The sequence below is a fragment of the Nyctibius grandis genome, chromosome 6 (genome assembly GCF_013368605.1).
Source record: "Nyctibius grandis isolate bNycGra1 chromosome 6, bNycGra1.pri, whole genome shotgun sequence".
NCBI classification, from domain to species: domain Eukaryota; kingdom Metazoa; phylum Chordata; class Aves; order Nyctibiiformes; family Nyctibiidae; genus Nyctibius; species Nyctibius grandis.
This window is the reverse complement of record NC_090663.1, coordinates 27,219,811-27,235,165: the sequence shown is the minus strand read 5'-3', so window position 1 is coordinate 27,235,165 and position 15,355 is coordinate 27,219,811. Positions and strand designations below refer to the sequence as shown.

General features: G+C 41.8%; 1 protein-coding gene across 2 annotated transcripts; it reads right to left on the bottom strand.

Annotated features, from left to right (window-relative positions):
* Positions 1-3,918: 3,918 nt before the first annotated feature.
* LIAS (lipoic acid synthetase) lies at positions 3,919-15,355 on the bottom strand. 2 transcript variants are annotated; one of them, XM_068402577.1, is made up of 11 exons: positions 15,218-15,355; positions 14,321-14,493; positions 13,549-13,642; positions 12,693-12,773; positions 12,304-12,460; positions 11,374-11,431; positions 9,238-9,366; positions 8,454-8,599; positions 6,708-6,778; positions 5,825-5,936; positions 3,919-4,882 (listed from the first exon to the last, which is right to left on the bottom strand). In XM_068402577.1, exons 1-11 carry the CDS (start codon positions 15,293-15,295, stop codon positions 4,830-4,832), a joined length of 1,152 nt encoding a protein of 383 aa, XP_068258678.1. In that variant the 5' UTR covers positions 15,296-15,355; the 3' UTR covers positions 3,919-4,829. The 2 variants fall into 2 exon arrangements, with proteins under 2 accessions (XP_068258678.1, XP_068258679.1); XM_068402578.1 differs by lacking the exons at positions 11,374-11,431; positions 12,304-12,460 and having other exon boundaries at positions 9,238-9,380.

Genomic DNA, 15,355 nt, shown 5'->3' with positions numbered 1-15,355 from the left:
CATAGGGACTTATGCAGCAATCACGCAGCACTTCAGGCAAATATGCCTCAGGCTTTTTGTCCTGTCTTAAGGCTCTTATGTGAGGAGCACATCAGAAGCCACTCAAAGGGAGTGGGAATTGTGGAGGCTTAAAATCAGACTGTCATCTTTCATCATGCCATCATCTCTTCTTCCCAATTCACTAGTGCTGCTTTCATACAACATCCACAGAGCAGGGACAACCCTGCAATAGAGCTGTGGTGTTTGTAAGCATTGTAATTCAACTGGTAGGTCACCCTGTCTTCTCAGGTAGACATCCTCTTGGCTGCCTCTGCCCTGATAGCACCTGAGAGAGCAGGCTGGTTATTTCTCTTCGGGTATTAAGAGGGTACTGACAAATTGTGCTTGAAGGATCTCTTGTCCTGAACTACGTTCAGGGTAGCACAGCACTGCTTCAGGGCTTGTCTTAACAGGGAGGGTGAGTAGAGGCTTCAGAAAACCAGGATGTTTTTCAGAAACTTGCACACAGCTGTTATAGTAGTGCCTCTGTATGGGACCTGTCCTCATCAGTTTGAAGTGGACGGATGAACCATTAAACTAGTGTGTGAAGTGTTCCTCCTATTAGGAAAGTGCAAGAGCTGTAAAGCTCTTCAGTGTTCCTGAGGCTTCCAGTGGCTTTTCACATGCTCTCCCAAGGAGACAGCAGAACTAGGTGCTATACCCTATTCCTACCCTGTTTCTCCTGCAGACTTAGTCAAAGCCTGGATAGTGACTTGTGGCTTAATCATAAAGATGATGAAGAATGGGCAAGTTCATTATAGTAGGGTCGCTCTTAACTCCCAATTCTTAGGAAAGGGGGAGCAGCAGATCTTCTCTGAAGAGCAACAAGGGGTAAAACTGGTACTGGCATTTCCCTTGCCTTCTTAGAGTCAGCTGATTTAGTTTCTTGGTGGCTGCATCCTTTTAGTGGGACATGGATTGTGGGATGAATCCAGTCTGAACAGCTGCTGGTGGAGCATGCTTTTAGGATACTGAAATACTTACTTACCTTGCATATAGGCAAGAGAACCTTACCACAGGCCAGAAGAGCGAGCTTTGGAAGCTCTGGCAGCACTGTGAATCATAGTACAGTTGCCAGTGAAATAAGAACTGGAGTTGACTTGCATTCCTGCTTTGAAGGCTTGAGTAGTGCATGTAAGAGATGGGTTTTAATGCTATTGAGTCTTTGTCTATGGGATCTTACAGCATTAATTCTTGATGAGCATTGTGTAATATGAGTAATGGGCTCCTGTGCTCTGAAGCTCTTTTTTTATGTGGTTCTTAATAAAATGCAATCCCACAGTAACACTGCTTTTCACTGCAAAAATGTGAATACAACAACTGAAGTAAATCCAGCTTTAATACAAGCCTATGAATAGTATGATATAGACTGCATAAATTAAGATGTGTGTAGACAATTTGTAACTGCTGGGCAAGATGTACTGTTTGTCTTTTGTGTATGTGTTCAACACTTTGCAGCTACAAGTAGTCTGGTTCCAGGCATATGATAGCCAAGAATGTTGCAAGTGAAGAGAACAAACACATTTTTGACCAAGACTAGTTATACAGGAGCAAGCAGTGGTGAGATTTTGTACTGGCCAACAAGTTTACACTTCTTCCTATCACGTGAGGTTCTTCTGTTGATCTGGAATTTACAGTAGTGCTATAATCTCGCTCAACAGCTAAAGTTTTGAAATTAATTGCAAAACACTGCAGGAAAGCATAATGGGTTATCTGTGATTGCTTTAGGAATACCTGGAGTCAATTTTCATTACTTGCTTTATCTATTTCAAGACGAGAATTTCTGCTGCAAGTTGAACATCTGCAATAAGTTGCCACATGTTGTAGTAAAGAAGCATAAATACTTGACATTTTATTTTTAAATAAAGGGGACACCAATATTAATTATTGAGTAGGAAAAAAATTAAAACTATCCTTAAATGAACACTCTGGCTTTGCTGATTTAACCTAAGGACTTGAAGTCACTAGAAGATGCAGCAGTTCTCTAGTCAGCTGCGTAACATTTAATTATGCTTCACACAGTGTAGCAGATTGATGTAATGATGCTAAAAAAGACTATTCATTCTCTTAAAGTGTCTGTGTCAACTTGAAATCATATTCCCAAAACTCAGTCTGATTTCCTGATTGCAAGGAAGATTAATGTTTCTTAAAATATTTTATGGCTGCTTTGTAAAATGAACTGACAGAATGAAGTGACTGACATACAAAAAGAAAATGTCACTAAACGTGAAACTTAATCGGAAACAAAATTGAGGTAGTCGTGAAACCTGTGCTGAATTTACAACCAGTTCTGTGAGAGTTTGGTGCTTTAACATAGTTATGGAAAAACTGAATGGGCAATAGGGAAAGAAGATAGTTGTAAAAGCAGGATTTCTTAACTAGGAAAAGAACTTTGAGTTATCATTTTCACAGTACAAATTGTGAGAGGTCCTCAAAGACTGTTAAAAACAAACAAAAAAATCTATGAAGTCAAATATGACCACTTTCCTCGGAAACCACAGCAAAACATGCAGTTAGAAAATAGCATATGTAGCTTCTGAAACTTGTACCAGCTGGTAGTAGGCAGTTGTGTAAAAGTGTGAGATCATCTTCCAAACCATGCAGCAGCAATTCATAAGATAAATCTAACATGAAATAACATTGGACTGTGTTTCCAGAAGCATTATTTCTCTCACTGTAAAGAAGTCATGGGTAATTACTGCACAATGTCCTCTTGTCCCAGTTCGATACAATAATAGCTGTATGGCTCAGAATTCCTTTTTCCCCTCTTTCTGGTGTTGATATGCTGAAATAGCAGTAACTTAGCAAAAGTTACAGTAATATTCTGTTAAATTTGCTCTGTAGGCAAGTCAAAACCATTATTTATAGTAGCAACCTCTAATAAAGGCTGGCAGCTGTTAGATGTGTGGGTATCCTGGAGTTACTGTTGCAGCCCGCCCTGCCTGCTGCTGTAGAGGGATATTGGATTTCCGTACCATAGCTGATAACCTTCCACTGCTCTGGAATTCAGTATACTGCAGCTGAAGCAGGGCATTTTTGGCTCAAAGTATGCCTGGTCTTTCCAAGACTAGTAGTCAGACTTTAATTAAAATTTTAAACTGTATTACTATTTTAAAGTTTAATATTTCTTCAGTAAAAAAAGAGAAGCCTTGCCTTTCTCTCTGCCTTTATGAAGTACAGCTATTGAGACTTTTGTTTCTCTGTTCTTCCACTCTGTTCTTCATGGCTCAGGTTTCTCTTCCCCTAATTTACACTTCCATTATACTGTTTAATTAGTACATTCCTTCTAGCCTAAGGCTATTTGTCTTCATAATGCTTTAATATTGCTATACTTAATTTTGTGAAGTGTCAATTGTGCATTGCTGACCTCAGTGGTATAATCTGATTTTTGTTGTTCATGACAATACCAAGTTTCTTCTATACATTAACTTGCTAGTTAGCTGCCTTACTTCTAACATCTTGCTGAGTATGGGGTAGGTCGAGGGTCCACTCTTCTTCACATAGACTACAGTAATTTAGACAAGTACTACAGCCAGCCATAGGATTACCTGCATCATGAGAGTTTGAGACCAGATAACAAATTCCTGGCATGTTTCCTGAACAACTTCATGCAGATACAGCTTAAGCCAGTCAGCAGACAACTGAGAATTACTGGGGAGAGATGTGCTTTGAACTACCATGACTGTACAGAGAAGAATTTACAGCTGCTAGTATACCATAAGCCATGCTTTTATTTCTGCTTGAGCTTAGTAGGATATGTAATGGATTTCATGTTTCACCTATGATGCATTCACTTCTCTGCATTCAGACTTAGTAGCCAGACCAGGTCTTAAGTGGCAGGTAACCAGACCACTCAAACACAACCACCACACCCTTAGACTGGGTATTTAACTTCCCTTTAATGATAAGCTGGTATCTGCGGAGTAGAAGCACAGTACAGAATAGCAGCAGTTCTGCACACCCAATACTGACAAAGCACCTGTGCAACTCAGTGGGGTTTGTTACAGTCATGTACCCAAATTAGGGGTGGCTCTATTCATGCTGTTATGGGAACTGTGATTTTCCATATAGTTTAAATTACATGGTATCTACACAGGGCTAATTCTCTTGCCAGAAAAGGCTCTTGTTTTCTTCAACTCTATACTTTGTGTTTACCAAGGCTCACACTTTGAGACATGTAAGCACCTGAAAAGCATTAGCTATCAATCAGTATCGTATACCTCTTACCTGCATCTTAAGAAAATGAGCTACCATCTCTTGAAGGAGTATTACTGATACTTTCTCTGGTGTGGTTCAAGATAGCCCTAATATGGTCCTTTGTCATATACACAATCTTTAGAATGCCTCTCCTCCCCAGAGTCCCTGCAAACTTGGTGTATCATCTTACCATTACGTAACACAAAATATCAGTACCTTTCAAATTGCCTGTTATTAGCATCTTCACAAGTATCTAACTGCAGCACTATTGATGGCAGTATCAAACGTGTTTACTTAAATCTGTCTTTTTTTTTATCAGCTTACATTTCTTCCACCTCAGTTCCATTGTGTTCCATCAGTTCTATCTTCTGACTTTTTGCTGAGCGCTAGAAGTACTACGTAGTTGTAGCCTTGCCAGGAGGAATTAAGTAAAATACTGTCAAGTGTTTCGGTGAGAGAAGTGTTCTGGACAGATAGTAAGTTTATTCATACATCCACCATCTGGTCTTCTGCATTTCTGGAACTGGGTATAATTATATGCTGAAAAAAAGGATCCTTAAAACTGGCTACTTTAAATAGGTTCACTCTCATTTTCAAATGGCTTTTGTCTTTCTTTTTTCTACCAAGTTCTTCAAGAAGAATTCACCTAATTAAAAGGCAAAACACCAAAATGATTTGTAGGTATTTCAATGACATAAAGCAAAACACTACACATTCTCATTTAACGCGAGTATTCTACTCTACAATGGTTCTTACTAGTATTTTATAGTAATTCTATTCTATACAACACCACTTTCAATACATACAGCAAGGATGTAAAAAGAAACCCCAAAGAAAACCCATAACCCAACAAACAACCCCTCCACCCCCAAAATCCTGATTTTCCTCATGCTGAATTTTATGAAATAGCTCTGCTTCTTTGTGTTTTCCAACAGGCAAAGGTGGAGTGATTTCATTAAAAGTAAATTCCTATTTCATAAAGTATCAGCAACTTGTAGTGAAACCTGCCATAAATCTCATTTGAGCTGGCATTAAAGCAGCCTGAGAAGCGAGGTGCCCCAGATGAGTCTTCTCTGCTCCCTCCTTAGGAAAAAGCTGTTGGACCTACACAACAGGTCCACTAGTATCAGCTGCTACTTAATACCCAGTGCTTTGTCAGAAAAAGCACTGCTATAAATGTGTCTCATTTTTTTCTAGAGCACTGTAAATAAATTCTGCAACAAAATTATATCACAAACAACAAAGGGCCCCGTTAAACCCTCAAGTGTCCAAGAGGCAGAATGTAAAGGAAAACTTGTAAATGGGGTACCCTTTATCCTGCCTCATGCATTAAGTATAGTACAAACTAGGTTTGGCAGAAAAATTAGCTTAAGCAGCACAGCAATTGTACAAATACCAATTACTGTCACACTGATGCATTTAAATGACCTATAGAAGATAGTAAATGATTAAAAAAAAAACCCCAAACTATGACTATATGAGGTGTCCTTGAGCTAAGGTGAGCTTTGTTGCATATTACTTCACCATTTTAACTTCATACATTAAAATGTTATGTGCTAAGGAATCTTAATGCCTTTCAGTAATTTACCTGCTTTATAGGAGGAGCGCACTAAAGGCCCACTAGCAGTGTAATGGAATCCAAGATCATTTCCTACTTTTTCCCAGTACTGAAATTTTTCAGGAGTTATGTACTCTTCAACCTGAGTGAAAAGAATTCATTGTGATCAGGTATTAATGCAAAGAAAATGGCTATAGCTAATGTGTAGTGACATGAAACACAGTTAACTATTGCAAGTTCAAAAATTTACACTCCAAAACTTTCATCAGTCAAGTCACAAACTGAATTTTCTCTCTGCTTTCTACCAAAAGAATGCATTTTATTTGCTTTTCATATTTAGCTGAAAAGTTTAGAATTTAATTTCTAGTTGTTGCTTTATCATTTTCTTCACTCTGTTTTTGAATGGTCGTTTCGAGCAAACCTTTTTTTGTCCAAGTTAGTTAAAAAAAAATACAGTAATCCTACAAATCTCTTCACTAACAGTTATTACAGTGAAACATGGTAACAGAACAGAGGCTCAAGCTCTGGACACATTACAGAAGGAGAAAATGGTAATTTCCCCAGCTGAAGTGGCACCATTAAGGGAGAGCCTATGAGGTAGTGAAGGAGAGCTGGCTTGAGCCATTCTGTTTGAGACATACACTGAGACTCTTGTTTTCCAGAATCACGCCTCAGCTCCAGCCGTCTCCCCAGCTAACAAACAGTAACAAGTAGCAGTAGGAAGTCTGCAGAAGATGGAAGGGATTAGATAGCTGAGGTCATTTTTAGTGAAGAGTCCGTAACAGATGAAAGTCAGGTTAAACAAGGAAGGAAATTTTTCCCAACATCCACAGTTAAGGTAAGGATGTATATCAAGCCTCAATTTAGAAAGAGACAGACCATAACGCTGCCTGTAAATTAAAGGCATTTTTACCTTTAGGTGACGTTTTGTTGGTTGCATGTACTGTCCTAGGGTCAAACAATCTACATCTGCTTCCCGCAATACTGTAAAAACAAAGCTCCTTGTTATTGGCAGAAGGATCACAAGGGATTGTCAGAAATTAGAAAGCACCCTCCTTCCAAGTCTGAACAAAGGTCACTCCGCAGCACCCCGCGGGGGTTACATTCTGCTCTCCAGCAAAGGGAACGTGCAACCTCCATGGGCAGTAGCCAGGTACCTCATTCTGAGCTCCACGCTGCTGCCAGACCTGAGCTATCTAGTTTAAAGCTAGAGAGAACACCATTGTGCTGCACTCACTGCAGTCACGTGTCTCACTGCAGATATGACATGCTCTTGTCTTTTTTTATCATACTGTGTCTTCAGGTCAGAGCCTTCATTTGACAAAAATGGATGTCTGCACATACACTTGGCACCTCTCCACTGTTTCAAGAGACTTCATGCTGAAAAGATGCCAACAGTTCTAAAGAGCTATAAATCAGGGGAAATTGCCAACATCTTTTGCCAGTTTTGCACACTTAGGACATACGTTAGTTTTGATGCCTGCAGAATCTCATAAACTTTGTCTGCTAAAATTTTAATATATACTAGAATCAACATACAGCAAATGAGTTCAGGTGGTCTGCTTAGAGGGAAATCCAGACACCTGATAGTCAGCTAGCCTGAAGAATTATGTTCACTGCAGCTAGCGGGGTATCCTGAACAAAGGGATGGCTGAAGAATCAGATTTTGCATGAACATCTCCGTATTTTCTGGCTACTCGGGCTCGTTGCCCCATGTCAAACAGGAAGAAAAGGCAGTGTTTTGACTACGGCATTACACTCACTGTTACCCTGGAATCTCTTTAGATTGACATTGTTCTGTAAAGAAACTGGTTTGATATCAGCACATTTACATGTTCTTTAACTCGTACCCAGAGGAGGGAGAGGGAACAAAACTGGAGTAACTGCATGAATGTTGTGGGTAAGGCTTGGCTCCAAATACATCCATGAAAGTGACCTGAAAACAAATAGCACCAAATCTGAACTGTCATACTCTTGTGGCTAGGAAATGCTAGGCAGGAAGAATGGGAAAATCAGGAACTGTAATTTTATGGTCCAGATTGTGGGACAGCTACAGGAAAACTAGACTACATCACTGTATTCTAAATGAGTTGTTGTACACAAAATAAAATTCCAGGTAGACGTTCTTTCAGGATACGGGAGAAATGCCCTAGGACTTACGCGCATTGCATTCACTTACCACTGTGCACTTTTCTCCTCTTAACAATACATTTATAGGAAAACTAAGAACATGCTACAACTCCAAGAATAATAACTTTTTTTACATCTAAGTAAGCTGAAATAAATTATTTTAAACAATAAGGTCTGCTATTTCTAAAAAGGAACGCACAATAAGGCAACTATGTTGCAAGCGCCGTATTTAAGTATTGCAAAGATAAGAATATTAATATAGTGACACAAAGATAGTTATAACTTCCAATGAAATCAACAGGAGCTGGATCTACCTGTCAAATTGACTCTGAAAGCCATATGAAGGCAAAATATTTTAGAAGTTCAATCTTTTTTAAGCAAACTTTTTTTTTTCCCCATAAAGCTGAGAAAACATTTCCTGCACCAGCAAACTGATTTGCATATAGAGGCAAAAACACTCGCCACTGTTTTCCGACACAATAAAATTCATACCTGTGAATTTTGGCGTGTATTTCGACACCCAACTTACATTTCATTGTGGAATATACTTGTTCGTCTGTCTCGCCCAGCCCCAACATAATGGAGGTTTTAGAAATGACGCCGGGCTGGACCTCTTTGGCGTGCTTCAGCACACGTACGGACTGCTCAAAGTTGGCTTGGGGGTCACGGACCTTCCTTTTCGTAGTTTCAGCACATGGGGAAAAAACGCATGGAAGGGCACACAGAAGTCAGAGATGCCAAGAAAGGTGCGTTCTGTTTCCACAGAGTGAAAACGGCCACGCAGACGTTTTAGCTGTGTACTTTGACGCCGGCTGAAAACGCCCCGAAGCACCGCGAGCGACGGGATGCGCCCCACTCTGAGCACCAACGCCGGGCTCCCCGGCCCCACAGCGCTGGCTGCGGCCACCCGTGGCCCCCGCGCAGCCGCACCCCACGGCGGGGCGGGGGGTGAGCAGACGGGCCGGGGCGCGGCTCCCCGGGCCCGGCGCGGAGGCGGCCCGGGAAGGCGACACCGCCCCGGGACCAGAGCGCGGCGCGGCGCGGGCGCCCTCTGCCGACGGGCGGCGGACACGGCGGCGGTGCCGCGCGCAAGGCATGCTGGGAGCGGGCCTGGCCGGCGGCGCGCCCCGCGCCATTTCGGCCTGCGCCTCACGGCCCGGCCCGCGGCCTGCCCCGCCGCCACGGCCCCGCTGCGGCCGGGACCCACAGCTAAAGCTTCAGTGCATATCTAAATATATGACTCCGGCTCCCTTCACACAAAGCCCTTTTACAAAAGCCCCTGTTTGTACTTTCTACGTACAACAATTGCTTACCTCTGTAACTCTGGCACCGTTTCCACGTTGTGGGCGTACACGTCCAGGCCCGACAATGCTACTTTCTCCACGGCTTTAAGGTCCCCTCGAAAATCGGGAGTTAGGCATTCTACCAGAATTTTTGAATTCCTGAAAAGGAGAAACTGAAAATGAACACGTCTATGGGATTTGTGTCACTGTTGCTAAAAGACTCAATATAGCAAAAAAAACCAAACATAACTGAACAAACTATGCTCTGATAAGCAAAGCAAAATTAACTCAGGATATACTCCCTAAAACAACAGATCTCTCTGCAAATACTCATATTACAATTCAAACAAAACATCATGTGTTTAATTCCTGATTTTACTGATGTGAGCTGAAATAGAATGAAAGCCAAATAATAAATATAAAAGCATTCCAACAGTCTTTTAAACAATCACATTCACTGTTTATACAAGATTTTTCATGTCTCTTTTAAACATAAGTTTAATATCATAACTCCAAAATACAGAGGAGCTATAATCCTGCCTACTGGAATAGGAAGACTCTGCATTACTGCCCTGGAATCTGATCTTGGTGTCCAGGATCCAGATCTCAGCTCAGAAAGGGAGGTGGGGAAAACTGCAGGAACCTTTCAAGTCCCAAGATACACTGGACAAAGACTCAAATGAGGTTATATGAATTAAATCTGCAGGTGGACAAGTACGCTATCGAGTGGCATACAGGGCACCGATGCAGAGAGCAAAGAAGGCATAGCTAGGGAAAGCAAGAAGGTACAATCATCAGACTTAGACACAGCCATTGTGGGAAAACGCAAAGCAATCTGATCACTGCTGAAAGATAAACCTGACTTCTGTCATGTGGTGACAGCGTTATCTAAATCCACTGTGTTTGAGCCGCAAGCTCCAAGAATGAACATACTTCAAAAGTATGTACTCATTTCCTGGTAAACCAGCCACATAGTCAAAGAAATAATCCAGTGCTTAACTTTAAATAAGCCTGAGCTAAATTGGAAATGCATCCAAATTCAAAATGCTTTGGGGCCATTATATGAGAAAGACAAAAAACAGGGAAAAAAAAGGGACATAGATAGGCTAAAGGCAGATTTTTGTATTTGCGTGGCCCCTGGAATAATCCAGCTAAAGGCAGTTTTGACCTATATGCAGTACCACATTCTGAAGTTGCAATAATAATAGTAATCACAGATTCACAGAATGTTAGGGATTGGAAGGGACCTTGAAAGATCATCTAGTCCAATCCCCCTGCCGGAGCAGGATTACCTAGATCATATCACACAGGAACGCGTCCAGGCGGGTTTTGAATGTCTCCAGAGAAGGAGACTCCACAACCTCTCTGGGCAGCCTGTTCCAGTGTTCGGTCACCCTCACCGTAAAGAAGTTTTTCCTCGTATTTATGTGGAACCTCCTGTGTTCCAGCTTGCACCCGTTGCCCCTTGTCCTGTCAAGGGATGTCACTGAGAAGAGCCTGGCTCCATCCTCATGACACTTGCCCTTTACATATTTATAAACATTAATGAGGTCACCCCTCAGTCTCCTCTTCTCCAAGCTAAAGAGACCCAGCTCCCTCAGCCTCTCCTCATAAGGGAGATGTTCCACTCCCTTAATCATCTTCGTGGCTCTGCGCTGGACTCTCTCTAGCAGTTCCCTGTCCTTCTTGAACTGAGGGGCCCAGAACTGGACACAATATTCCAGATGCGGCCTCACCAGGGCAGAGCAGAGGGGGAGGAGAACCTCTCTTGACCTGCTAACCACACCCCTTCTAATACACCCCAGGATGCCATTGGCCTTCTTGGCCACAAGGGCACACTGCTGGCTCATGGTCATCCTGCTGTCCACTAGGACCCCCAGGTCCCTTTCCCCTACGCTGCTCTCCAACAGGTCTGTCCCCAACTTGTACTCATACATGGGGTTGTTCTTGCCCAGATGCAGGACTCTACACTTGCACTCGTTATATTTCATTAAATTTCTCCCCACCCAACTCTCCAGCCTGTCTAGGTCTCTCTGAATGGCTGCGCAGCCTTCTGGTGTGTCAGCCACTCCTCCCAGTTTTGTGTCATCAGCGAACTTGCTGACAGTGCACTCTATTCCCTCATCCAAGTCATTAATGAATATATTGAATACATTAAAAATATACCTTTCTTTCAGATGAGAGACTGTCTTTGCAAAGTGTTCTGCTCCACCATCAGGCATATCTAGAAGCATTTCAATTATTCAGTTAACCTTTCTGTTCAAGAAATGTACTTACTAGCAAAGCCACAAAAAAAATGCAGAGTCAAATTCAAATGCAAACTAATAAAGCAGTTTAGTCAAACCCCCAGTCTTATCTTACTGCTTATGCCAAAGATTTACAATAGATATTCTACCAACCCTTGTTCTGCACAAAGTCTAACTGTGACTGTTTAGGGCGGACTTCAAATGTTTACTCCAAATTTATCTGTCTCTATGCTCACTGTCAACCTGAGCACAGAATGGCTTTATCTATTTATGGTTTTGGTCTGAGGAACAGTTCTACAAAAACTGAAATACGTATATTACTGCTCTTTTATTGTAAGCCACTTTGAAGCTACTGGACTTTTCACTAAAGTATACTGAACAGTCTTTACAATGGTTTTCCCCACCTGTGTGATGTCACCACAAAGCAGCTACTACAACCTTAGAAAAAGGCAACTTTCAGTTTTGTTAATTATAATTTATGCCTGGTTTAGTTTTTGGAAGGGAGCTCTGTAATGGTATTGTATATGAATATTTGGGGGGGGGTGTTGCTGATCAAACAATAGAACATGGTGTATATGTATGTATTTTTGAAAAAAAAAAGTTAAAATACTTAATAAAATATTGTAATATTTTAATGTTTAATAACAGTGTAACTTCTGTTATATTTCACCAGACTAGAGAAATGCTAAGAATATGTAGAAACTTTCCAAAGTTTCAGCACTGTCGACTCCTTTAAAATAGTAATCCTCTACAATTGCGCCGAGTGATAAATGTTTATCAAGGTCTGTGTTTACCCCATGTAATGCATGTGAGAGCTTAGACTGGAAGACATGAGAGACAACATACTAACCGTCTCTGTCCACAGACGTCAATACAACATAATCCAAGCCCCACTCAGCTATAGCCTTTGCTGTGTTGTAAGGCTCCTCAGGATCCAGTGGAGGTGGATTTTTTGCTGTCTTTACTGAACAAAATCTGCAACCTCTAGTGCATGTGTCACCCATCAGCTGAAATAAGAAAGACATTCCTACCTTGACATTGTACACATCACTATTGCTCAGCTGAGAAACAGCTGCATAAGTTGGATCAGATAAATCCCAATACCAAACAAAACAATGAGGAGAGTGCTTTACTCTAAATTTCTTGTAATAAACCCACACCACCACAACAGAGATCCAACAATACAACACAAACAGCTCAAACATTAATAGAATACTTAAGAAATGGTTAATGGCTTACCATAATAGTAGCTGTAGCTGTAGCGTATTCACCACCTCCCCAGCATTCTCCAATGTTGGGACAACGTGCTTCTTCACATACCTAAAGGTGAAAGACAGTAACGTACCTGTCTTTTTTCAATATTATTATAGCAAATTATTATTATATTAATAAACAATTTCAATAGTAGCCTACAAACAGAACACAATTCCTTTCGTGATACATGAGGAGATTAAGAGAGTTACGTGTTATTCTCTAAGCAGTCATTAGAATAAGTAGGAAGAGAAGAATTGTTTCCTGACATCCATTACCACTCTTTTCCTCTACTTTACAAGTCCAAAAACTCCTCAACCACATAACTGCCTTATTAATTAGCACAGACTGTCATTAACATTTTAAATTTAAAAACTGATAAAATGTTCATAAAGTCTGTCATTCATCAAAACATGATCTTACTCTGAAAAAAAAAAGGAAAAAAGCTCTCCATGCTTACCCACCACTTTTTACCATCTGGAAGGTACATTTAATGAAATACACCTATTTCTAGAATTTCTTTTCATGCAAAACTTGTGTAACTCTGAAATTGTGTTTTCATTAAAGGCAGTCACACATAGCATCTTCTGATCTCTTTGGTGATGCAAGTAGTAAACCCTAGTATTTAAAATCACAGCAGGAAAACCATGAAATACTCTATTGGATTTGTCTTCATTCTTTATGGGTAAAATTCACTGCTAGCAAAAAGCGTCAGCGTTGGGCTCGGTTTCAGCGTTGAAGATCATGCAAGACACGATTTCTACCTATCCTCCACAGAGAAATAATTCTTTATCTATTAAAACCCATTATTTCTACAGGAAAACTTGGTTGGTACTAGATTTACCGTATGAAGATTTAAACTTCGCAAGGTATTCTTTAGTTTATTGTAGTTCTTTCCCATGGGAATCTTTGTTTTCAGCCATGGAGGAAGTCGCAGCCTGAATAACATCAAGCAAACATAAAGGTTAATAAATTATTTGCATAGTAAGCTTCCATTAATTTCATAGATCCACTTTAATTTGTTACAGATCCCAACTAGGAAAGGTTCCCTGAAAACTGACACAACTCAGCAACCAATACTAACATCATTCATAGTCATAACAGACTTCTCTCTTCCATGTTTATCATCACCTCAACATTCAAGAGCCAGAGTTTGTTGTCATTGCAAGGTTTAAATAGTGAGATTTAACAGTGCCACACTGGAGCCTACAACAATTAATGGCAGCGTATGTTACACAGCTATCACAAAGTCTGATCAAATGTATAACTGGAAATATGGGGGTTTTAAGCCTTTTTTTATTTTAGTCTTCATGTGTTTGTTTTAGTCTATCAGTATTTTTTCAACACCAAAGTAGGGTACACTCACCTACTGATGTGTATTTGTAATTTAATACAGGCCATGGCACAGGCACTCAAATGAGAAAATACCACCACGTCTTCATGCTTTGTTACATATTTGAAGTTAATAATGTCTTTGTTCTTTATTGAAAAATTAAGAAGTTGGCAAGCCAGTATGACAGAATTTAATAAAAATACATTGTATACATTTTGGTGTTAATACTAAACATACAATATACTGCACAGAAGCAACTAAAGTTGTTTAAAATCACAATTACCTTTCTCCTTTCTGACGCTTTAAATTGCCTTTGTACTGAGCCCACGCGCTCTTGTCTGACAAATCTCCACATACAAAGTCTTGCAAGTCTGGTCCATTTTGCAGAAACTCTTTTTTTTCCTCTGGCAAAGAACCTGATGTTCTGTACTGGTTACATACATGGCTCCCAGACACCTAAAAGAAACAACACTATAATTTATTGAATTATGAATGTACTAGTATTATATACTAAATAAGTGCTTGTCCTTTTGGTGGTCAATGTGCACTTGATAGAGTTTGTGTAAGCTTGTTCCCAATTGCCTTTGAGTTAAATATATAATGAATGCTCTTTTTCTTCATTTTAAGTCCTGTGAAACAGACAAAAAGCGCGATCTCTGCCAAAATATCTTAACATCAAACTAAGTTATGGAGGTTTTGGATATGAATAACACGGTATGGATTAATGTGGGATTTCGCGGCGATGCTCACACGGTGCGCTGCCGGGTCAGGAGCTGCCGGACGTTGTTCCGATGGACGCGCAGGAGCAGCCAGGCCCTCGGCAGCGGGCTGTGGAGCGGCGGGCAGCCGGGGCTCCCTTTTCTCTCCCCGCCCCCCCGTGTGTGCGCGCAGGGGCCCAGCAGCTCCCCGCCTGCCTCACGTCCCCTCAGGAAACCAGAGCACCGCTGCGGTGCCGTGCCCAGCCCTGCCCAGGGTGAACGGCCGACCCAGCCGGGCGGCCCGCAGCCATCGACAGACGCGCTCGGATAACGGCACCGTCTTCTGCCACCGCGACGCCTCACCGGGGGTCCCGTCCCGAGGTCTCCGTTCTGCCGGGCCGCATTGCCCACCCCGGGACGCCTCGCAGCCCGCCGCCCGGCAGCCCCCTGCGGCACACGGCCCTGACACGGCGCCCACTCACCCGTCCTTGCGGCCCCAGCAGCAGCCGCCGGGCGGCCGTGGCGGCCCCGCAGCAGCGGCCCCGCGGTAGCAACGACATGGCGGCGCCCGCGGAGCAGCCGGACCGGCTAGCCCGGCCGGCACGATCGACCCTCTCAGG